Raw genomic sequence first — 24,087 nt, 5'->3', positions numbered from 1 at the left:
CACACTCACCCCCACACCCATCCCCACACTCTCACTCACCCCCACACTCTCACACTCATCCCCACACTCACACCGTCTCCACACTCATCCCCACACTCACCCCTACACTCTCACACCCGTCCCCACACTCACCCCACACTGTCATACCCGTCCCCACACTCATCCCCACACTCACACCATCCCCAAACTCACCCCCACACTCACCCCTACACTCTCACACCCGTCCCCACACTCATCCCCACACTGACCCCCACACTCCACACCTATAACCACACCCAAAAATGGATAAACTGGAAAATATGTGACAGTGTAGTAGAAGCTGATATGCTTCTTGAGGTAACCCAAGGTGAAACGTAGTGAGTCTTACACAAGTAGGACTATCACTTGGTAGACTATGTCTCACACACTTTCAAACATAAGATCATGAGACATTTATGCTAATCTGTGTTCAGCAGTTGATGTTATTAATATGACTTTGTAGCTTACTGGACATTTTAAAATGTGTTATGGTTAATGATAAATTGACTCTTGCCTTTTTTATTCATTTCTCTCACTTTGTAAATTCAGTTGCTAGCCAACAGTAAATGTACAAGAAAATGATTTAGATATTGGTCTAAAAATATGTGGTCTCTCATGCCCTCTCTCTCTGTCTCTGTCCTATCTAACTGTCTCTCTTTCTCTCTCTCTCTCTCTCTCTCTCTCTCTCTCTCTCTCTCTCTCTCTCTCTCTCTCTCTCCTCTCTCTCTCTCTCTCTCTCTCTCTCTCTCTCTCTCTCTCTCTCTCTCTCCACAGCTGTTTACCTCTGCAAACGAACAATGCAGAACAAAGCGAGGCTAGAGCTTGCTGACTATGAAGCTGTAAGACACACACACACACACACACACACACCACACACACACACAAACACAAACACACACACACACACACACAAACACAAACACACACACACACACACACACACACACACACACACACATTCATACTTATGCACGTGCCCACACTCAAACACACACACGGTGCTTTATTGTATATTAATGAGGCTCTACTCACAGAGGCCTACATAATGGCTTTTTGTTTGTTTACTGCTTTGAAGAATTAAAAGTTGCTCTGTGTTTGGTGCACAGTTGAACTAGGTCATGTTTTAAACATGATTCAGTTTGGTTGATGGAGTTTCCCAGTAAACAGCAAGAATCATTGTGTATGATTTGTCAATTATGGATGTGAGTAAGTAACCTCTTCATCAAAATGCTTATGTGTGTATATGTGTGTGCACAAATGTGTGGACATGTGTGTGTTTGTGGGTGGGTGTGTGTGTGTGTGTTTGTGTGTTTGCAGGAGAGTTTAGCACGTCTGCAGAGAGCGTTTGCGAGGAAATGGGAGTTCATTTTCATGCAAGCAGAAGCACAAGCGAAGTGAGTAAGATGCTCATGAACATCACCCAAACAGTTACAGACCCACAAACCTACAGACCCACAGACCCCCAAACCCACAAACCTACAGACCCCCAGACCCCCAGACCCCCAAACCCACAAACCTACAGACCCACAGACCCCCAAACCCACAAACCTACAGACCCCCAGACCCCCAGACCCCCAAACCCACAAACCTACAGACCCCCAGACCCCCAAACCCACAAACCTACAGACCCACAGACCCCCAAACCCACAGACCCACATACCCCCAGACCCACAGACCCACAAACCTACAGACCCACAGACCCACAGACCCCCAAACCCACAAACCTACAGACCCCCAGACCCACATACCTACAGACCCACAGACCCCCAAACCCACAAACCTACAGACCCACAGACCCCCAAACCCACAAACCTACAGACCCCCAGACCCTCAGACCCCCAGACCCACATACCCCCAGACCCACAGACCCCCAAACCTACAGACCCACAGACCTACAGACGTGAATTGTCTAAGAAATATGTGATGGGTAGTAAACCCACAGAACTGGGTTTTAGTATCTTGATATCATGGTGCTGGGAGTGTGTGCATGTGCAGTGGTTATGTGTACCTGAGATCAGGGTGTTGATTAAAGTTGTGTACTTGGGGTGAGATTGCAGAGTTCAAAAGCCAGCACTTCTTATTAGACAGTTGGCCCTATCAGCTAAGGTAAGGGGTCGTTCCCAGTCCTGATGGTATGGGAATACGGAGTGTTCTGGAGGTCCTTTGTTTGGCGTTCCTGGTGCTGATGCTGGGTGTGGTTGGTTTTGTGAGGATCGTAAGGCTATGAGGCCGCTGGACCCAGCAGCACCCTTCATTGTGCCTTCTTCTGCAACTGAGATGTATGGTTACAGCTGCTGGGATGTATGGTATCACCAGTTGACATGCACACTATTGTTGAAGATGGCTCTTCCGTCAGTTTGTATCAAGTGACCGAACTTTGAACTGCAATCAATAAATAGCTAATTCACACACTGTCCTTTAACTCTGGATGGGAGAGGTCTGTGTGAAAAGCAGTGAAGATAGTGTCTTCTGTGTGATCGATAAGTGAACTGGAGGGGATCCAAAGTGTGTGATGTATTCTCCTGAGTTTGGGCCAGGACTAGAACTTCATTACCACTGGAGTCAGTGCAACCCGCCCAAGGTAATTAAGGCACACTGCTGTGATTCTCTGTGGGAGAGGAACGGCGGTGGTTCTCTGAAACACTGAGGCTGGAGATATCTGCAGGGGCGTCAGGAAGTTCTGGTGCACATGCTCCACATGCCTGAGCATGAACGCACACCCCCTCACCCCCCAAAGCAGATCACTACGGATGAATGAACTTGCAGGTTGTTTTTAACTATCAAATTAAAACCATTCGATTTACCATACCTACTGCCAACTGTCAATATCTGTCCTCAAATGGTTTGAGTTGTATTTATAGGGCCAGAGTTACTTTGTCAGGATATGCAGTTTAATCCGATAGATTAACTGCAACCTGTGAAATCCCCCAGGATCAGGTATTGGTCCACTTTATTGGTCCTCCACTCTACACTGATATTTGTACTCTACACTCTGATATCTGCATTCTACATTCTGATATCTACATTGTACACTCTACACCCCAATAGTTCCACTCTACACTCTCATATCTACACTCTCAACCCTGATTTTTACACTGGACACTCCGATATCTCCACACTCTGATGTCTACACATTTTTTCACTAAATCATGAAAATAGCTGTAACATGCAGAATCCTCCATGGTTCAATTCTTGGTCCACTTTATGTAATCTATATATGCTCCCATTAGGCCAAATTCTACAACACACAATACCTTATCACAGCTGTACAGATGATGCATAGATGAACCTGGCTCTCTCACTAGATGATTACAGCACAGTGGACACACTGTCTAAATTTGGATCTCATACAAAACTGGATAAGAGAATTTCAAAGGTAATCTTGGTATTTGGTAACAATGTTAAAATTTGTGCACAACTTGAATCTTGAGAACCAAAATTGAAAGACCTCGTCAGACATCTTGGAGTCCTAATAGACTCAGATCTCACCTTTACTGGCTATGGCAAGGCAATCACCCAGACATCCTTCAGTCACCATAAGAATGTAGCTGGAATCAAAGGCCTAATGTCTAATGAGAACTCCAGAAACTCATGCGTGCTGTAATCTCCACCAGACTGGACTGCTGTAGTCCTCACTGGACCACAGAAAGACCAATCAGCAGCTATATCATGCTCTCAGGACACTACCACCTTTCAAGACTTTAACCAGGACCGAGAGAACACAGCACACTACCTTATTTCTAAAATCTCTACGGTGGCTTCCAGATAATAATTGGCTTTAAACCACTTGCTCTAGTCTGTACTTCTAAATCTAGAAACTACTCTAATAATTTTTTTATATTAAACATAATTGGAACCAACCAGGTTAATTTAAATTGCCTCAAATGTTTCAGTTTAAACCCAGATTTAGAACAATTATATTCCATCAGGTTTACACTGTTCATAAAGCTGTTTATTTTAGCATTTTATCTTGTTTTAATTCATTTTAGCATTTAATTAATTTAATTAACCTGTCTTTAAATCAAATTATAAACAATTATTATTGAAATTCCGTGTAAACTTTCATTTGTGTAAACTACTGTAAATTGCGCTGTATCTTCAAATGAAGTGCTGTACAAGCCGACGGGTCTTTCCCTGTGGGAGTGATTACCAGCTGGTGGTGTTTGGGCAGCACAGTGTGTAAATAGCAATGACTGAAGAGGCCCACCGCAGTCTGATCATCCAGCATGAGAACCATGGGAACTCCCTGGGCCCATAGCGATCTGCACAGTGTCTATGGGAACTCCCTGGGCCCATAGCGATCTGCACAGTGTCTATGGGAACTCCCTGGGCCCATAGCGATCTGCACAGTGTCTATGGGAACTCCCTGGGCCCATAGCGATCTGCACAGTGTCTATGGGAACTCCCTGGGCCCATAGCGATCTGCACAGTGTCTATGGGAACTCCCTGGGCCCATAGCGATCTGCACAGTGTCTATGGGAACTTCCTGGACACATAGCGATCTGCACAGTGTCTATGGGAACTCCCTGGGCCCATACTGATCTGCACAGTGTCTATGGGAACTCACTGGGCCCATAGCAATCTGTACAGTGTCTATGGGAACTCCCTGGGCCCATACTGATCTACACAGTGTCTATGGGAACTCACTGGGCCCATACTGATCTACACAGTGTCTATGGGAACTCACTGGGCCCATAGCGATCTGCACAGTGTCTATGGGAACTCCCTGGGCCCATACTGATCTACACAGTGTCTATGGGAACTCCCTGGGCGCATAGCGGTCTGTACAGTGTCTATGGGAACTCCCTGGGCCCATACTGATCTGCACAGTGTCTATGGGAACTCCCTGGGCCCATACTGATCTACACAGTGTCTATGGGAACTCCCTGGGCGCATAGCGATCTGTACAGTGTCTATGGGAACTCCCTGGGCCCATAGCAATCTACACAGTGTCTATGGGAACTCCCTGGGCCCATACTGATCTACACAGTGTCTATGGGAACTCCCTGGGCGCATAGCGATCTGTACAGTGTCTATGGGAACTCCCTGGGCCCATACTGATCTACACAGTGTCTATGGGAACTCCCTGGGCCCATACTGATCTACACAGTGTCTATGGGAACTCCCTGGGCCCATACTGATCTACACAGTGTCTATGGGAACTCCCTGGGCGCATAGCGATCTGTACAGTGTCTATGGGAACTCCCTGGGCCCATAGCAATCTACACAGTGTCTATGGGAACTCCCTGGGCCCATACTGATCTACACAGTGTCTATGGGAACTCCCTGGGCCCATAGCGATCTACACAGTGTCTATGGGAACTCCTTGGGCCCATAGCGTAGCCTGTGCTCACTGGTACCGTTATCTCAGGAACTGCATCTTCCACTCCTTTAAATGTTAGCTAGCCACAGTTGTAGCCTACGATCATGGTTGTAGCCTATATCATTGGGTGTAGCTTGCATCTTTGGGTGTAGCCTACATTATTGGGTGTAGCCTGTATTAGTGGTTGTAGCATACATTAGTGCAGTGGTTCCCAGAGTGGGGGGCGCGCCCCCTAGGTGGGGCGCGGAGCTATTGCAGGGGGGGGCGCGGAGCTTGGAAGTAAAACATGTGCACATGTGTCAATATGGGGGAGGGTGTGTAGGGGGGGCAGAAAAAGTTTGGGAACCACTGCATTAGTGCAATACATTTTTTTAGTTTTGTTGGTGATGCGAGGCAAGTTTTTGAGAGTGAATGAATCCTTCTGCTGTTCCAGAAATGGAAAAAAGCATCCTTCAAGTAATGGCACAAGTTATGGGAGCAAGATGATGGATTGTCTGTCATTCTGAGTTTTTTGAGGAAGGTGATGGATTGTCTGTCATTCTGAGTTTTTTTTAAGGTTTTTTCAAACCTGCTTGGCATGTCTCCTGGTCTAAGTCTGTTAAAGCCTATTAAAGTGCATGCACATCATCATCATAATTCAATGTATAGGCAGTTTTTCTCTTAAAAAGTAACAAGGAACAATGTATGTATAAATATAGTGTTGTGTAAATTGTGAAATGTAGTGGATTGCATCCTATTCACAAATAGAAATAAGTGAACTATAAATACCTCCAGACTGCCCTTGAGTACAGTAACAATGTACATGTGCTTCATTACTGTTAACAGCCGGCCTACATCAGACACACAGTGTGCACTCTAGATCCAAACAGCACACATTTTTACATACACACTACTTTTCTTTGCTTGCACTGTAATCCTACCTCTGTTTGGGTCAGAGTGTGAGAGGCCGTTCAGATTCAGAAGGCTGACGTGCGTTCTTGACTGTCTCCACTAGGGGTTTGTCTGCTGTATGTTGTTAGAATGATTAGAAAAGCTAAAATATTAAATGTCGATGGATTTAGGAGGAATGAGTAAAGATAAAAATAAAAACATATACACTAATACTAACACAATACCTCAACAGTATGCACATTCTTATGTGCACATATCAGTGACTGTATATATAATGGACGGTACGTCACCGTTGACTCCCATTGTGAACTTTTGAAGCCACCAAGATGGCCGCACGGACACCGCCATCTTGGATGCGCTTGCGCAGTAGATGAAAATTGGAGCCAGAGCATGCGCATTAGAACCGGTAGGCAGGACAGTATCTCCGCCAGAGACCGTATCTCCGCGCCAACATTCATTAGGATATGCCTGCCAGTATAGACACTTTTGATTTTACAAAATAAACAAAGGTAAAAGGTTTTAATACTGCTGTCGAGAGTATTGCTGTAGAGAGTTTTGATAGAGTTTTGCTGTTGAGCGGGTTCACGTTTGGTCTGGTATTAGATGTCAACCAACGTAGCTATTAACTGTCAATCACCTTATCGCCACACCCCTTTAAATAACACTTAATAACTTCTATAAAATCTATTTATCGTAGAGAAAAACACTGGGAGTTATACTAACGCAATGGGGTCTTATAGAATTGACAAAATATAATTGCTCAAAAAACTTATTTTACTTGTAATAAAAATTCAAAGTTTCTCGTCCGGCCCGTTCACTTACATGGGAATGGGCGGGGTTATAAGTTGTACTGCAGCCAGCCACTAGAGGGCAGCTGACTCACAGAGGCTTCACTCTTCACTCGTGTTGTCCAGTACACTTATATATACGGTCTCTGGCACATATACATATTTTAATATGCTTGGTCATGAAATGCATGTGAAGTGTGTGAAGAGCTGGCTGGTTGTTCATTTTCTGCCTTTGTGCTTTCAGGGTGGACAAGAAACGAGACAAGATCGAGCGTAAGATCCTGGACAGTCAGGAGCGGGCATTCTGGGACGTGCACAGGCCCGTGGTGAGCGCTCACACCTGCACCCTCACACCTGCACCCTCGCACCTACACCCTCACACCTGCGCCCTCACACCTGCACCCTCACACCTTCACCCTCACACCTGCAGCCTCACACCTGTGCCCTCACACCTGCGCCCTCACACCTGCGCCCTCACACCTGCACCCTCACACCTGCGCCCTCACACCTGCGCCCTCCCACCTGCACCCTCGCACCTGCGCCTTTACACCTGCACCCTCACACCTGCACCCTCACACCTGCGCCCTCACACCTGCACCCTCACACCTCTACCCTCCCACCTGCGCCCTCACACCTGCACCCTCGCACCTGCGCCCTCACACCTGCGCCCTCACACCTGCACCCTCACACCTGCGCCCTCACACCTGCACCCTCACACCTGCACCTTCACACCTGCACCCTCACACCTGCACCCTCGCACCTGCGCCCTCACACCTGCAGCCTCACACCTGCGCCCTCACACCTGCACCCTCACACCTGCGCCCTCACACCTGCGCCCTCACACCTCTACCCTCACACCTGCACCCTCACACCTTCACCCTCACACCTGCACCCTCACACCTTCACCCTCACACCTGCGCCCTCACACCTGCGCCCTCACACCTGCACCCTCACACCTCTACCCTCACACCTGCACCCTCACACCTGCGCCCTCACACCTGCGCCCTCACACCTGCACTCTCACACCTGCACCCTCACACCTTCACCCTCACACCTGCACCCTCACACCTGCACCCTCACACCTGCAGCCTTACACCTGCACCCTCACACCTGCGCCCTCGCACCTGCGCCCTCACACCTGCACCCTCACACCTGCACCCTCCCACCTGCAGCCTTACACCTTCACCCTCACACCTGCGCCCTCACACCTGCACCCTCACACCTTCACCCTTACACCTGCGCCCTTACACCTGCGCCCTCACACCTGGACCCTCACACCTGGACCCTCACACCTGCACCCTCACACCTGCACCTTCACACCTGCACCCTCACACCTGCACCCTCACACCTGCGCCCTCACACCTGCGCCCTCACACCTGCACCCTCACACCTGCACCCTCACACCTGCGCCCTCACACCTGCACCCTCACACCTTCAGCCTCACACCTGCACCCTCACACCTGGACCCTCACACCTGCACCCTCACACCTGCGCCCTCACACCTGCACCCTCACACCTGCACCTTCACACCTGCGCCCTCACACCTGCACCCTCACACCTGCGCCCTCACACCTGCACCCTCACACCTGCGCCCTCACACCTGCACCCTCACACCTGCACCCTCACACCTCTGCTCTCTCCACTGGGGCTGTGTGGTGAACTGGGCCAAAGGTTCTTCTGACAACATTTGAGCTCTAATGGTTTGGGGGAAATTCCCCCCTGATTCTGTGTTAGGCCTTTTGACATGAGGAGGAATCAGCAGAATCCCAGACTGCATTCAGCATCATTCAGTTTCGTTGAGTCTCATGAGCTGTTAGTCAATTAGCCAGTTCACCTTTTAACAGACGTTCACACACGTTTTCCGCAGATTTCCTGAGTGAATTGAGAGAGGAACACCAACCCTGGAGGAATCAGAGTGAAGAATGAAATTGATAATGCACAAAATTAGTAGTGTGCTGCATTTATTAGAGTTATTAATATGTTAATAGGGAGAGGAGGATGTCATGGTAATTCTACCAGCCATATTTAGAGTGATGACAGTGAATCAGGAATGCGTGTGGCTACAGGTGCAGTGGTAGAGTACAGCATTAACCATTAGGGAGAGGGAGTGGGGATGAGCACCTTGGATATGAGAGAGTATGAATATGGAACTTTTTTATTAATGAATGAAAGAGCCTATGCAAATGAATCTAATTAAGTGTGAAGTTTTTAATGAATGGAAGGGCATATGTAAATTAGGTCCAATTAGGCTGGGATTTTTCAGTGAACGAATATAATGAATATAAATTAATCTAATTAAATGCATACTGTATATATCTTCTCATCCTTTTATTTGGATGCAGGAGGGGTGTGTGTGTGTGTGTGTGTGTGGGTCGGTATTTAAACAGTATTCCTTTTTCCACTCATGTTGCTCTAGAAAAGTCTGCAGTTGACACAATGCGGTACACTGTTCTGCCAGCAGGGGGCTGATCATTGCCACAGCATTATCCTTCATTATGATTAACACGCTATAAACAGATATCATCATACGCAGGTCTACATGAAGGCAGAATTATAGTCGTTACAATGAGCTACATATTTGTCTTTATATCTTTGTTTTGTTTAACACACATACATCACACACACACACACACACACACACACGCACACACGCACACACACACACACACACACACACACACGCACACACACACACACACACACACACATGCACTAAGTGTCCTGTCAGGCTCAGGATGCTTTTTCATTTCCCAGCGGGGTTAACTGAACTGCCAACTCTCTCTCTCTCTCTCTCTCTCACTCACACACACACACACACACACACACACACACACACACACACACACACACACACACACACACACACACACAGTTGAGAGGCTCTTGATTACAGTCTGAATTATAATTCGGGTTCATCACTGTTTTTCTGTACACTGATATCTGTACTCCAATATCTACATGATGATCATGGTATCGCTCACGTGTTCTTGTTTTAAACTGCTCATCCATCCATCCATCCATCCCTTTATTTTTTTTCATTATTGCGTGATTTATATTGTTTTGTTTGTCATTCGTACAGCACCATGGTGTACACCCATTGTGCAAATGGGCTTTCTAAACAAAATGTACTTATTCACCCACTCATTGTGTTATTCCCAAATCAGCAGTATGTCAGGACACTATGTGGGTTCTCTGCCGTTGTGTGTGTGCATGTGTGCATCTCTGTGTGTGTGTGTGTGTGTATGTGTGTGTGTGTGTGTGTGTGTTCATGCCTCCCTCAGAGGTGTGATATATAGCTCAGAAAAATCTGTCACTATTGGCTTATGTGCAGAGTGTAACAATTTTATCTGTGTGTGTGTGTGTGTGTGTGTGTGTGTGTGTGTGTGTGTGTGTGTGTGTGTGTGTGTGTGTGTGTGTGTGTGTGTGTGTGTGTGTGTGTATTACTGTGTGTGTGTGTGTGTGTGTGTGAGAGAGAGAGAGAGAGAGAGAGAGAGAGAGAGAGAGAGTGAGTGTCACATCACTGAGAGAGATGAACTACACTCAAACACACCTGTATCTGTCTGCATTCTGTATCCATACAAGAAATCACTGAAAGAAAAATCTAATATTGTTTGTATCTGATATTCTTTGGCTTGTTTGGCATTTGGCTTGTTTTCATGATTGAGTGATCAGACTTGGAAAACTCCCTCAGGGATGTGTACATGTGACTGTGTTTTCTTGATTGTGTGTGGTGTGTGCATGTGGGGGAGATGGTGTATGCATCTGAAACACAGAGAACTGTGTCCAAAGGCAAATTGTGTCCTGTGTATGTAGGTGTTTATCTGTATGACTGAGAAAAGGAAAGAAGGGAAAGTGTGTGTGTGTCTGTGTGTGCGCCTGTGTGTACGTCTGTGTGTGTGTGTCTGTGTGTTATGTTATCCTGAAATCTAAAATAAAATCTATTAGGTAATATGTTGTGGTTTTGGGATATAGGACACAACCCACGTGTCAACAGTGCTGTTATTGGTACCTCATGACATCATTGGTTTATTGGTACCTCATGACATCATTGGTTTATTGGTACCTCATGATATTTTTGGTTTATTTACTTATGTTGGTGTAATCAGACTGGTTATTTACCTTCTACACTAAATCAGATTGAAATATGATCACTTGCTGATTGGTTTCCATGAATCTTGATGTGATTAACACTCCTGTTCAGTCTGTGACTGTGTCTGGATCTCCAAGCGGGTCAAAGCACTTTGAATCCAGTTTGCTTGTGAATTGAACAAAGATTAATGACTCCTTTTGTCTCTGATCCATTTCAGCCTGGCTGTGTGAATACAACAGAAGCTGACATCAAGAAGTCGTCCAGGATGAAACAACCTCACAAAACGCGGAAGGTGATGTGAAGCCAAGCCCTTTCTCAAACACACGATCTTAGATCCCACACCCCGTATTGCCACCTGAACACACAGACCTCAGCCTGTCTTAGATCCCACACCCCGTGGTGCCGTCGAGACACACAGACCTCAGTACTCACACCTGCCTTCAGGCTTCCGCAGGCATGGGCCACTGGAAAGTCCAAGCCTTTCCTGTTGGACACTGTGTACATCCTCTTCTGCACTTGACATATGTTGTACCCACATCACTTGTGTGTGTGTGTGTGTGTGTGTGTGTGTGTGTGTGTGTGTGTGTGTGTGTGTGTGTGTGTGTGTGTGTGTGTGTGTGTGTGTGTGTGTGTGTGTGTGTGTGTGTGTGTGTGTGGGTGGATGTGTGTGTGTGTGTGTGTGTGTGTGTGTGTGTGTGTGTGTGTGGGTGGATGTGTGTGTGTGTGTGGGTGGATGTGTGTGTGTGTGTGTGTGTGTGTGTGTGTGTGTGGGTGGTTGGGTTGGTGTGTGTGTGTGTGGGTGTGTGGGTGTAGAAAGTACCTGCAGTACTAATGTGCTTGTCTTGGTATTGTAGTCTGTGTATGGCTTACAGAATGACATACGTGGTCATAGTCCCACCCACACCACCACACCTGAAGTCAAAGAACCCACTGTGGAAGCATTGCAAGAGCAGGTATGTACACACACAACCACACACACACACACACACACACATAATACAAACTACTGCTGAGATTAAATTATTGACAATAGAGAGTGGTGACCTACATTAACAATTTCTCCAGCAACAAATGCTATTTGATTACTGTGTTTGGGTGTATCGTGGCTAGATTTAATATAGATTTAGTTTAATAATTTTTAAATAATAATTTATTTCATTCATGATTTCTCATTTATTAAAATCTCAGGGACACAACATATTGCAGGGACACCACAGCTGAAATGAATAGATAATAAAATGTAGATATATAATAAAATGTAAATAACAAAATGACAGCAAAAACACAAAACTATGAGCAAAGCATATATATATATATATATATATATATATATATATATATATATATATATATACAAAAATATATACATTTTTTTATTTATTTTTTACACATAATGGATTTGAATATTTGAAATGCTTCAGTGAACAGTGAGCTCATGACTCCATGGTGTTCTGAAGGCCACTCCAGCTGTATGCAGTAGTATATCTGAAGGTCATCTGAAGGTAACACAACCAAAGTGTCATCAAGTAATGTGTAAATGTTGAAGGAAATTTATCAAGAGTTCCTTCAATACAGTCAAATGACTGCACAGTCCTTCTTCTGTTCCAATAAAATCTGATTAATGCAAGGCATTATTGCTAACACAGGATAAAATTAGCTCAGGCTGTCATTAAACCTTAAGAGGGCTGTTTTAACAGCACATAAAAATTTTGTGATTGAATAGGGAGGCTGTTTTGATGTGAGGTTCACATTGATGTAATAGATGTAAATCATTTAATTTAGCAGTAACAGTCTGTCCATGCTTCCTAACTGCCAAACATAATCTGATGTGACCTGGTGTGATGGCTATGACCTGATTTGACCTGAGCGTTGTGACCTGGTGTGATGGCTATGACCTGGTTTGACCTGAGCGTTGTGACCTGGTGTGATGGCTATGACCTGGTTTGACCTAAGCGTTGTGACCTGGTGTGATGGCTATGACCTGGTTTGACCTGAGCGTTGTGACCTGGTGTGATGGCTATGACCTGGTTTGACCTAAGCGTTGTGACCTGGTGTGATGGCTATGACCTGGTTTGACCTAAGCGTTGTGACCTGGTGTGATGGCTATGACCTGGTTTGACCTGAGCGTTGTGACCTGGTGTGATGGCTATGACCTGGTTTGACCTAAGCGTTGTGACCTGGTGTGATGGCTATGACCTGGTGTGACTCAGGTCACCGTTGTGACCTGATGGGGCGGTTATGACCTGGCGTGACTTGATGTGACATTGTGTGTAGGCTGTGACCTGGCATGACCTGATGTGACCTGGCATGACCTGATATGACCTGGCATGACCTGATGTGACCTGAGTGTTTTTAGTTTCTTTCCCCCACAGATACAGTACTGGCAAGCACAGCTGGACAGACATCGGTTAAAAATGTCCAAAGTTGCTGAAAGGTCAGTTCTACTCTCTGAACAGTTCTTGAAAATCTTCAGTGATAGAAGATGAAGTTTGCCATCATTACAGATGTGTATGATCACAGTAAAACACTGTGATGTGTGTGTGTGTGTGTGTGTGTGTGTGTGTGTGTGTGTGTGTGTGTGTGTGTGTGTGTGTGTGTGTGTGTGTGTGTGGATAGTTTGTCAAGCCATGTATATGTATAGAGCAATGCATGTGAAATATTGTGTGTGCAATGACACATTGTCATATTATGTCATGTTAATGAAGCATTATGATGCTTCTGTGATCTCTCCTGCTGCAGTTTGTTGAGCTACACAGAGCAATATATGGAGTATGACCCTTTCTTCACCTCACCAGAGCCCTCAAGTCCTTGGATCTCAGACGACAGTACGCTTTGGGAACTGGAAGCCAGGTGTGTGTGTATGTGTGTGTGTGTGTGTGTGTGTGTGTGTGTGTGTGTGTGTCTGTGTGTGTGTGTGTGTGTGTGTGTGTGTGTGTGTGCATGCACATGTGCTCACATGTCCACATGTATGTATGAGCAAGCATGTGTGTAAGTCCAGCATTTCACTCAGTTGAATCAATCAACAGTTGAATCAATTTGAGTCAGTGATTCGCATCATATTTTGATTGTTGAGAGATAAAAAAAAATTTATTTCAGTACTGAGATCCATAATGTTTTTAAAAACTTTCCTTAATCTCTAAATACTAAAACGTATTGATTTATGTCTCAGCCAATCACTGGCTTGATTCCTCGGTTTGTACTAATAAATAGACTAAACGACATACCAATATTTAGTATCAAACTTCAGCAAAACAGTCTAAGCTTTGCCAGCCAAACTGCTAGTGCTGCTAAGCATTTTCATTATATACAGTACTAATGAAAATGGGCTAGCCCGTCCCCCAGGGTGGTCAGACCCAGTTTGTCCCCCAGGGTGGTCGGACCCGGCCTGTCCCCCAGGAGGAAGGAAAACGTATCTTATTATCAGCTCTGAATGTGTCCATCCCCTCTACCTTGGACAGCCTGCTGTTAACAGATAGGGTTGTATAAATTACACCCCTAATGTCTCTCTCCCTCTCCGTCTACCTTTCTATCTCTGAGGTGATAAGAGTTGGCTCAACATGTTTAAACTTCAGCTCTTTCTTTTTCTCTTTCTCTTTCTCTCTCTGTCACACCCACACACACACACACACACACACACACACACACACACACACACACTTCTATATGATGAACAGGTATGGTTGTCAACACCGGTGAATGCTCTCTGTGCTCTCAGTGTGCTTTCAGTACTGATTTCCCAAAGCACCGACTGCCTGTGGCTCCACCCGTCTGAGTGTGGCTCTAAACACAATTATCAGCTGGATTTATTTACTCCACTCAGTATGTAATCACAGATAAGTCATAATTTTGACATTGACTAGAATGTAGGCTTTCTTAAATGAATGGCTTGATATCTGCTTATTATGATGAGATGAGATGACGATAACAGAAGCAATATTTGGTCTGAAATGTTGAAATGAAGTAATAGCTACAAAAAATAGCCTAGAGTATTGATTACATCTTCTAAAACCTCATTCCTGCCTAACCAAGATCTCCGGCTCCTGCCAGACACAGCTGAGACACGGCCTAGACACAGCTGAGACACGGCCTAGACACAGCTCAGACACGGCCTAGACACAGCTCAGACACGGCCTAGACACAGCTCAGACACGGCCTAGACACAGCTCAGACACGGCCTAGACACAGCTCAGACACGGCCTAGACACAGCAAACATGCGCCCAGACTAATTATGGCTCAATCCTGCAGCCAAGGCTGCTGAAATTTCAGTCAGGATGTGCCAGACCAACGTGGCCCCTATACAGACGTGGCCCCTAACTGTACAGGGCCTCCATTCCAGTACTGCAGCAGTATTTAAAAGCAAATGAGTACTACGAGGTTAAAATGTAGAATAGAAGCTTTAATGAGAGGGCCTGCCTCGTCAGAATCGTAGCCGTCATGTTTTCTTATTAGTCCAGGGCACCAAAGCTATCTACACAAATAAACATAACCAGAAATGCAATTATATTTATTACCTTTTTGGATATTCTGTATAGTCAGTTGTGTTGAACCCACAGCGGTAATGGCTTGCTCACTGGGGGCTTGGACTCGGACACTTGTAAAGCTGCTTCGTGACAACAATTGTTGTAAAAAGCGCTATATAAATAAAATTTGATTGATTTGATTGATGTCTTAAGCAGATATTGCCTGAGGAGGGGCGTATTCCAGGCGGGGCATATTCTAGGCCACACTGGGATAGGCATCTGATGTACCCTGCATGTTTACCTGCAGCCTCGTTTTCACTAAATGATATGGGTGCTGGGCGTGGTTCAGCCCAGATGACTGACGCCTGGCCCCTCCTCCTCATGGGGCTTTTGGCCACACCCACCTCGGCCTGCAGTGCCTGAATTGTGACCATCTGATCTATGTTCACACCAGTGTGCATTTCAAACTGCTGAGATTTGGTTTAACTGTTGCTTTTCCATAAAGTGTTGCATTAGTATTAATGAGACGGACATTCCTAGTTCACTATTTTCTCACTCCCTCGTGTACTTTATTGTCTCTTATTTAGACTGTATATGTTCTGCTTGTGCTGTAACGTCTCTGTGCTGTTTGCGGGTTCATTACCCCCATGTCCTTCTGGGATATTTGCCGCTGTCCTGGGCTGCAGGTGGTGCTGACCCCAGGGAGGTCGGATTGGTGTTGTCTCCTCTTTATGGCACCATTACAAACTCGGGTTTCTGTTTTTCTGAGTTCTTGATCTGTTCCACAGTTGGAAAATGGGTCTTCAGACAACCATTACCGCGGTCTTCTATGTATTTTGCTGTCACTAAGAACAACAGTGCATTGTTGTTTTTTAACAAAGTATTAATGGTTGGATATCATCCCTCTGCATGTGTCTGATTATATGTCTGATTTTTCAGTCTAATGATGTCTGCTTTGTTGAAAGACAACAGAACAGACACCAATGGCAGACTGTACATTTTCAATCATCTTAAGATGTTTAACCCCTTCTGTGTGAGCTAATGATACAAATATTTGCTTGTCTAGCAAACAACTGTGCAGCCATTTCTCAAATGAGTCTCCCCCAAAAGCAGCTCACTGTGCACAAGAGCCAGTGCACTGCACACAAAGGCTGTCTTGTGTGATTCTCGTGATATAGAAGTGAATGCAAGTGAACAAACACTAATTGTACTTTTTGTAGTTACAGAGACTATATATATTATTTACACTTTGACGGCAAGGTGATGATAATTGTTTGACATGGTGTGACATTAAAAGTTTGTGAGGGATTTGTAATAGAGTATTAAACAATCCTCTGAAGGTCTGTTGTCAGGTCAGATTTCTTATCACCAGTAGTCATCTGAATCTGCAGCCAGAGCATTCACCCAACTGATCTGGGATCTGACATTACTGACATTACTCTGTCATTTCAGAGTAGGTTCTGTCTAGTTTTTAAATGTGACCCTCCAATGGAACATATGGTGAACCCTCCCTAGGTGGATTGTGCATGTTGGATTAAATCAGCAGGTTTAATGAAATGACCACTCTAATGGAGGCAGGACAGGCTAGTCACAGGCCGCTCTGTGTAATGGGCATAAACTATAAGTATGAAGACACTGATTACATCATGTGTGCATTAATCAGTCATACGTGTGTGGTGGTTAATGATCATTTCAATTGCTGTAACACTCTAATGGTGACCTCAGACCTTTGAATAGTGTGTGATGATGCGGTGGCAGTTTGGTAAGAATTTGATCTGACTGGTGTGTGAAACCCGTTTGTGTTTCTGGTTTGATAGTTGTCAATGGCTTTAAATTGGGTTGTGATGCCGAATAGTGAATTTAAGATTGTTATTTAAGGTTCTTACAGTGATGTTCATGCCTTCCGTATTGCGAGGGGAAACTGGTGAGTATGTATCTTTAAAAGACCAGCCTGGTGGGGGTGAAGCGTTTTAAGATATTCTTCCTTGTGTTTTGGGTCCTTCACTAGGCTGAGGGTGTGTGTTAATAGTCTGTGTCCTTTTACGGTACAGTGAGTCAGGGCCTGCGAAGGCTATGAAGGAGAATGGCTCTATATCTGTGTCCATGTAGTCTCCTGTAGAGCAGTGGCGTGGTGATCCGTAGGTGTATGTCCAGAATCTCCCCTCATCCAGCCCGTGAGTGTGGAGACACCCAGGCTCTTCCACAGATCTGAAAGCAGTTTTTTCATGTTTATTTACTGTTAAGTCAAAGCTTAGTGGAGCTGTGAACTGTGTTTGGTTCCTGTTGTTCCAGAAGTGGGTGGACTTGATTGATTCCTGAGTCATGTTCAGTTGGTTTTCGGATATGGAGCTCTCTCTCTCTCTTTCTTAGTGTGTGTTTATATTGTTTCCGCTTCCTTGTAAGCGAGACATACACCAGGATCATTTGGATGTCTGTGTATCTGGTTTGATTTTTGGATATTGATGCTGAATAGTGAAATGTTATTTGAGGCTGTTATAGTGATCTTTACTCCTTCACACCACCTCCCCCTGATCTGAGGTAGATTCAGGTTAGAATTCCCTCCTGGTATTCAGCCTGTGACAGATCCACACATCTCCCTGAACTCTGCCCATGTCATTCTGGAGAGAACCACAGATCTCTTCATTACAGTAGGAGGTTCAGCAGGGTGTTCAATGCACACCAGAATTCTGTCTTCTTTCTTCATTTGTAACCCAATGTTAATCTGCGTTTTTAAGCATCTAGACAAATCCCATGATTTCTGAATTCCTCCTGAATTTGTCCCACATTTCAGTGATGCATGCTGTTTGAGCAAATAGTGACTTCAGTGTGACACTGGGACACTTCATCAGATATGCATGTTTCTTGAGTTCCTGTCATTATTTTTATGAATTTTATTTAATTTTTATTAAAAATTTTATTTAAATTTATAATTTAATTTTTATTAAAAGAAAACTGCAGGATTTCTTTTTACATCCAAAAGTGAGTGAGTGAGTGAGTTTGTGTGTTTGTGTTTGTTTGTTTGTGTGTTTGTTTGCATTTGCCCTGGATATTCCATATAGTAAACAAAAAAGGCTTCATAAGTAAAATGTTCAGCAATTTTTACAGACCTACAGAATGAATTAAAACTAACCTTAAGTTTGAATTATCTTATTTCAGCAATGTTATGTTTGATAATTGAAGATTTTCTAAAATGTGATCAATCAAGTTTTTCAATCCAACTCAGGACATGAGTGTTGTGCAGATGATGCTGAGCGACTCTCTCTCTCTCTCTCTCTCTCTCTCTCTCTCTCTCTCTCTATCTCTCTCTCCCCCTCTCCATCTCCTCCCTCTCTCTCTCTCTCCCCCCATCCCCCCCTCTCTGTTTCTCTCCCTCAGTAAGGAACCAGGTCAGCAGAGGGTCAGGCGGTGGGGCTTTAGTTTTGACGAGGTCCTGAAGGATCCTGTAGGGAGAGAACAGTTCCTGAAGTTTCTGGAATCGGAGTTCAGCTCAGAGAACCTGCAGTAAGACGCACTTCATTCACAGATTTACACAGAATTGTACATCAGTTCTTTTACTTTTGCTCAGATTTAATGCTGGTCAGAACCAGACCTACTTTTTCAGTTTGATTCTCCATTTCATTGAAAGAAAGTAAAAGAAAATAAAATAATAAGGCAAAACAGTAGGTGCAGTGTTTACATCCCAACAAAGCTCACGGTGATGTGGTGAACAGGTTCAGACTGAGCTCAGTGAAGCTCACCCTAATGAAGCAGTAATGGTAGTTCACCAATGAAAATCCTATTTTAGATCAGGCTTAATCTGCTGTGGCTCACTGGCTGTTGGTGCTGAGCAATGGAGCAGAGGCCTGAAACTAAGCAGTGCTGATTGGTGGGTTTGGTGAAGTTAAAACCCATGGGTCCCCCTAGTGGTCAGATTTATTTCTCATGTAAAATGTGTACAGTTTGTCATTTGCAATTTATCAGCGGGTTTAATCTTTTGACTAAAATAGCTACAAACTAAATATCCATCTGAGGACTACAATTTAAAATGTATTAAATAGTTCATATTTAAGACCCAGACTTGAGAAAACTGAATGGTGAACACAACTGACATCACTGTCTAGTCCAGCGTGTGTGGTGCATGTGTTTAAATGCCTGCATGTTTGCGTTCATGTGTGTGCACGTCTGTGTGGTTTGCGTGTGTGTGTGTGTGTGTTGCACAGGTTCTGGCTGGCCGTGCAGGAATTAAAGCAGCGTCCAGTGCGGGAGGTTCCCAGCAGGGTACAGGAGATCTGGCAGGAGTTTCTGGCCCCTGGAGCTCCTAACGCCATCAACGTGGACTCTAAGAGCTACGACAAGACCACCCAGAACGTCAAGGATCCCGGACGCTACGCTTTTGAGGATGCTCAGGTCAGAAAGCTGGATTTAATCTGAAGCAGAGTTAGAGGTGAGTGTGCATAGCAGCTGTAAGCTCTTCCTCCTCCTCTCTGTTAGGAGCACATCTACAAGCTGATGAAGAGTGACTCCTACAGCCGCTTCATCCGATCCAACGCCTACCAGGAGCTTTTGCAGGCCAAGAAAAAGGTTAAGTTTCTCAAACGCCTGGAGACTACTATCTAACGGGCATCCTTCTGTACGTTGGCCCAGGCCTGCCCCTCGAAGGCCCAACCCGAAGACCTGCTGTGTTCTGCCTGCCACTGGAACAGTAGGCGGTTCTGAGGCTGGCCACTCCCCCTGGTGGCTGGAGTCATTAACGTACTGATCATGCTCGGACCACTCAAACCACTGCAAATCTTTTCACCCTCAGAGATGTGGGTGGGGGGGGGGGGGGGGGGGGGGGGGGGATGGTTAGGGAGGGCCAGATGAGGACCAGATTCAGGTACCACACACGAGGACCAGGTTCAGGTACCACACACGAGGACCGTGGTGCTGGAGGCCACACCACAGGTTGGGGGACCACTTACCTTAATCACTGATACTGATTCTGACGCTCTGCATGGCTGTCTGTTCAGTGGTGGCTGCCTGCTCCTGTCTGTCTCTCTGCTGTCACACTGATTCCTGTGCTCCTGTCTGTCTCTCTGCTGTCGCTCTGACTCCTGTGCTCCTGTCTGTCTCTCTGCTGTCACACTAATTCCTGTGCTCCTGTCTGTCTCTCTGCTGTCGCTCTGACTCCTGTGCTCCTGTCTGTCTCTCTGCTTCTCTCCTTTTTCTGTTGTGTTTTGTTTTTTCGGTTGTTTTTGCTGTTGGCTGCTGTGGTTTCTTTTCCTCTTCTTGTTTCTGTTCTCCGCTCCTCTGACGTATTGAAGCACACACAGTAGGAGTGCAGGTGCTCAGGAGGTTCTGTTGGTAAGTGCACCTCCCTCAGGGGCCAGGCGTGGTCAGGTCTGTGGTCATGTCTATTGGGGGAGGGGGGTATTGCCTTATATCTGGTCATAATGAACAACGCAGTGAATTTCTGTGGGCAATAGACATGAAAACAAATAAAGTCAAATGCTGGAGAAGAACAGTGAATAAAATAATAGATTCTGTGTTGTAATGCAAAGTGGGCAGTGAATCTTCATTCATTCATTATTCATTGAGTCTTCTGTAGCAAAATTAATGACCGCATTACTAACTAACATTTTCTCTTTATCTTTACAGAAAAGCAAGAACTTGTTCTGAGGCAGAGCACACTGGGTAATACAACTCATTGAATGTAATGTGACTCAGTGTACCGCTACCATTCTCATATTTAGCACTGTTTGTAGAACACAGTGCTTCAGTGGCGTTGTAATAAGTTGTAGCTGTCAGGTGTGTGTGGAGCTGTCCCTGACGTGTTCTGACAATACCCCCCCCTCCTCTCACTGCAGGGTGCTCAGGCTGCCAGGGACCGTAACACAGCAGACGAGCTGAAGGAGACGCCATGAAGTGTATATTCCTGTAATATACTGTGTTCCATAATCAGAAGGGTGAGGGGCGTGTTGCATGTCCTATAAACTGAGGCGACGTTCCATTTCAGGAACCCTCACTTCCCCTTGGTTTGCCCCCCCCCACTTCAGCATCATCGTGATGACACAGTCTGGACCCCCCCGGCTCCCACCCCAAACTTGAATTATTTGTGCAAATGCCTTTCAAAAAGAAGAAAAAGAAAAAACAGGAAGCCATTTGCCGCGTTATGACCGTTGCTTCACATGTCAGCTGTGGACAACTCTGCTGAACTGAAAACAGTAATAAAATCCAGTATAGCCTATAAGCACATGCCATAAGCTTGGAAACCATATATTTGTTGGAAATTGTTCTTTATTTTGCGGTGGTGTGGAAGACGTCTGTAATAATATCACTCTTCCTTCTTCTTGATGCACTACTGCGTTTAGCACAGACACCACTGCAGTTGTAAAATCACATTTGAATGAGAAAAGCCGTATCTGTAAGTACTCGAAAAGGCTTTTAACGTCTCTTATTTATTTTTATACTCTATTTAAGAATATTGATTTGTTGGTCTGATTATTATTATTGTTATTATTATTATTGTTATTATTATTGTTTACTTTTTGTATAATGCTGTAAACCTCCTTGGAAAGCAGGAACAGACGGAACTAGGCGGTGAAGTGAACGCTGAGGGGGCGTTTTTAATCCCACGCTCCCCTGGTGCATATATTTTTATGAGTGACTGAGGTGCCCCTGCTGTAGGTGAAGCCCTAATCTCACCGCCTCTGCTCTGGGGTTGTGGCTCACCTCTGACCTCTGACCTGCTTATGGAGGACATTCGGTGGAGTGGATGAACTGCCATAGGACCACGTGTATTCTAACATATTCTGTATATGTACATTATGTGTATATTGGTCGGTCTATATGTATGTTTTTCTTTTCATTTTTGTTAGTTGGGAGTGTGTGAGCATGTGTGTGTGTGTGTGTGTGTGTGTGAGATGGGTTGAGCGTGTGATGTGCATGCAAGTTTGTGTGTATAATACGTATGGATGGAAGGATGTTACAGTGTGGTGTGGGTGTGGTGAGTGGGGGTAATGAATGTAGTGTATGTAGTGTATGAATGTAGGGTGTATGAATGTAGTGTATGTAGTGTATGAATGTAGGGCGTATGAATGTAGTGTATGAATGTAGGGCCTATGAATAATGTTGGGTGAGATCTGAGACCCCTGTTGGATGTATGCTGGCCAATATAGATGTAGTGGATGGGATGGTGTGTGTGTGAGTTACCCTGAGATGACTGTACTGTTTGGTGAAGGTGTTAGATCTTTTAGTTTATCTTTGTTTCACCTGTGAAGTAGCTTGTTGGAAAAGTCTCAAAATATAAAAATTTTCAATTACATATTACACAGTTGTAGCATAGGTTTAGTTTAATAAAGAAAACAACAGTGAAATAATGACCTAACAAGTAAGCAAGTAAAGATAGTGTTAACGTACTTTTGAGATCGCCAGTGCAGTCCAAAGCTGTGACCCGCAAGGTCGTGACCCACAAGGCCGTGTTTAGGCGGCAGCACAGCCAGGCCTGCGGGTCTGAGCAGGGTGTGGACCCCACCTGAAACAGCCTCCCGTCTGACAGCCCCCCCTGTCTGAGTTGGAGCTCTGGGATGTCCTGTACAACTGGATCGGTGATGTGGGCTGTGAGGCCCAGAATGTCTGCCGTGTGGTGGGACATGGAGGTCTGCTACACCAGTCAGGCTCTGAGCATGGTGGCGAAGGCCCTGGCTCCCTGACGCCTTTCTGTGTTTTATTGAACCACAGCGTTCAGCTCGGTGAGATCAGAGCGGACGTTTTGACCAAGCCCTTTCCCATTTGATTTTTTTGTTTTAATCCAGTGTTAGGATGTCCAAACTGTCTGTCTGTCTGTCTGTCTGTTTTCGTGAGAGCTATTAAGGTCCAAAGAAGACTGGCTAGGTGTGCTCTGTGTGTTGGAAGCACCTCCTCCAGCCTCTGATGCTTCATGTCCATTATAGACTCTGTGACTCTGTAAATACATTCCAGAACCCAATAAAGTGACGTGAGGGGAGGAGAAGGAAACGTATTTCTTTGTGGCGATAATTGTACATGCTGTTAGGTCAACCATCCTGCAAATCTTGAAATAACCACTAGAGGGCAGAGAAATTCCTTTACTTGAGGAGATTCTTTATACCTGAAAAGGCAGTACGACGATATGTTTGACTTGCCTTATAACCTATGTTTGACGGAATCAGTGAGTGTAACTAAGAGTTACATTTTCACCATAACACACTGTCTTGCTAATTTGGTTGATATGTTCCTTCCTTATGAACTTATCATATGTTACTTATAGGGTAAAGATTGTATAGATTGAATTCGAATTATGTAGATCGGAATATAAATTATATAGGCTGTAATGTAAAACTAATTGCGATGTATATACGCGCGGTATGGTGTATAATGTCAAGTATGAAACAATTACCATAATAGTCCACCAGATGGCAGCAAAAAGAAGAGTCAAGCTCTAGAGGGGCTCACCGTGCTCCCTCTCGGACACGAACCTCGTCAGAGGACGGAGAGGTGAGTCTTATTTCACGTCCCACCCAGTTAAATGGAAAACACAT

General features: G+C 45.1%; 1 protein-coding gene across 5 annotated transcripts in view; it reads left to right on the top strand.

The window, feature by feature from the left end:
* rgs7b (regulator of G protein signaling 7b) overlaps positions 1–23,540 on the top strand; it is an 86,646-nt gene extending 63,106 nt beyond the window's left edge. For 4 of the 5 annotated variants that reach the window (XM_076999339.1, XM_076999340.1, XM_076999342.1 and 1 more), the window contains 10 exons: positions 793–857; positions 1,336–1,412; positions 7,265–7,346; positions 11,328–11,402; positions 11,965–12,063; positions 13,483–13,544; positions 13,850–13,960; positions 18,947–19,072; positions 19,771–19,957; positions 20,042–20,340. In XM_076999339.1, the coding sequence (XP_076855454.1) occupies positions 793–857; positions 1,336–1,412; positions 7,265–7,346; positions 11,328–11,402; positions 11,965–12,063; positions 13,483–13,544; positions 13,850–13,960; positions 18,947–19,072; positions 19,771–19,957; positions 20,042–20,167 (1,010 nt within the window). In that variant the 3' untranslated portion in view covers positions 20,168–20,340. Of the gene's footprint in view, positions 1–792; positions 858–1,335; positions 1,413–7,264; positions 7,347–11,327; positions 11,403–11,964; positions 12,064–13,482; positions 13,545–13,849; positions 13,961–18,946; positions 19,073–19,770; positions 19,958–20,041; positions 20,341–21,187; positions 21,224–21,396 lie in introns of those variants that run through there. The other variant, XM_076999341.1, reaches the window with a different exon arrangement.
* Positions 23,541–24,087: the final 547 nt, after the last annotated feature.

This window comes from Brachyhypopomus gauderio, chromosome 3 (genome assembly GCF_052324685.1).
Source record: "Brachyhypopomus gauderio isolate BG-103 chromosome 3, BGAUD_0.2, whole genome shotgun sequence".
Taxonomy (NCBI): Eukaryota; Metazoa; Chordata; class Actinopteri; order Gymnotiformes; family Hypopomidae; genus Brachyhypopomus; species Brachyhypopomus gauderio.
This window is presented reverse-complemented; position numbering and strand designations above follow the sequence as displayed.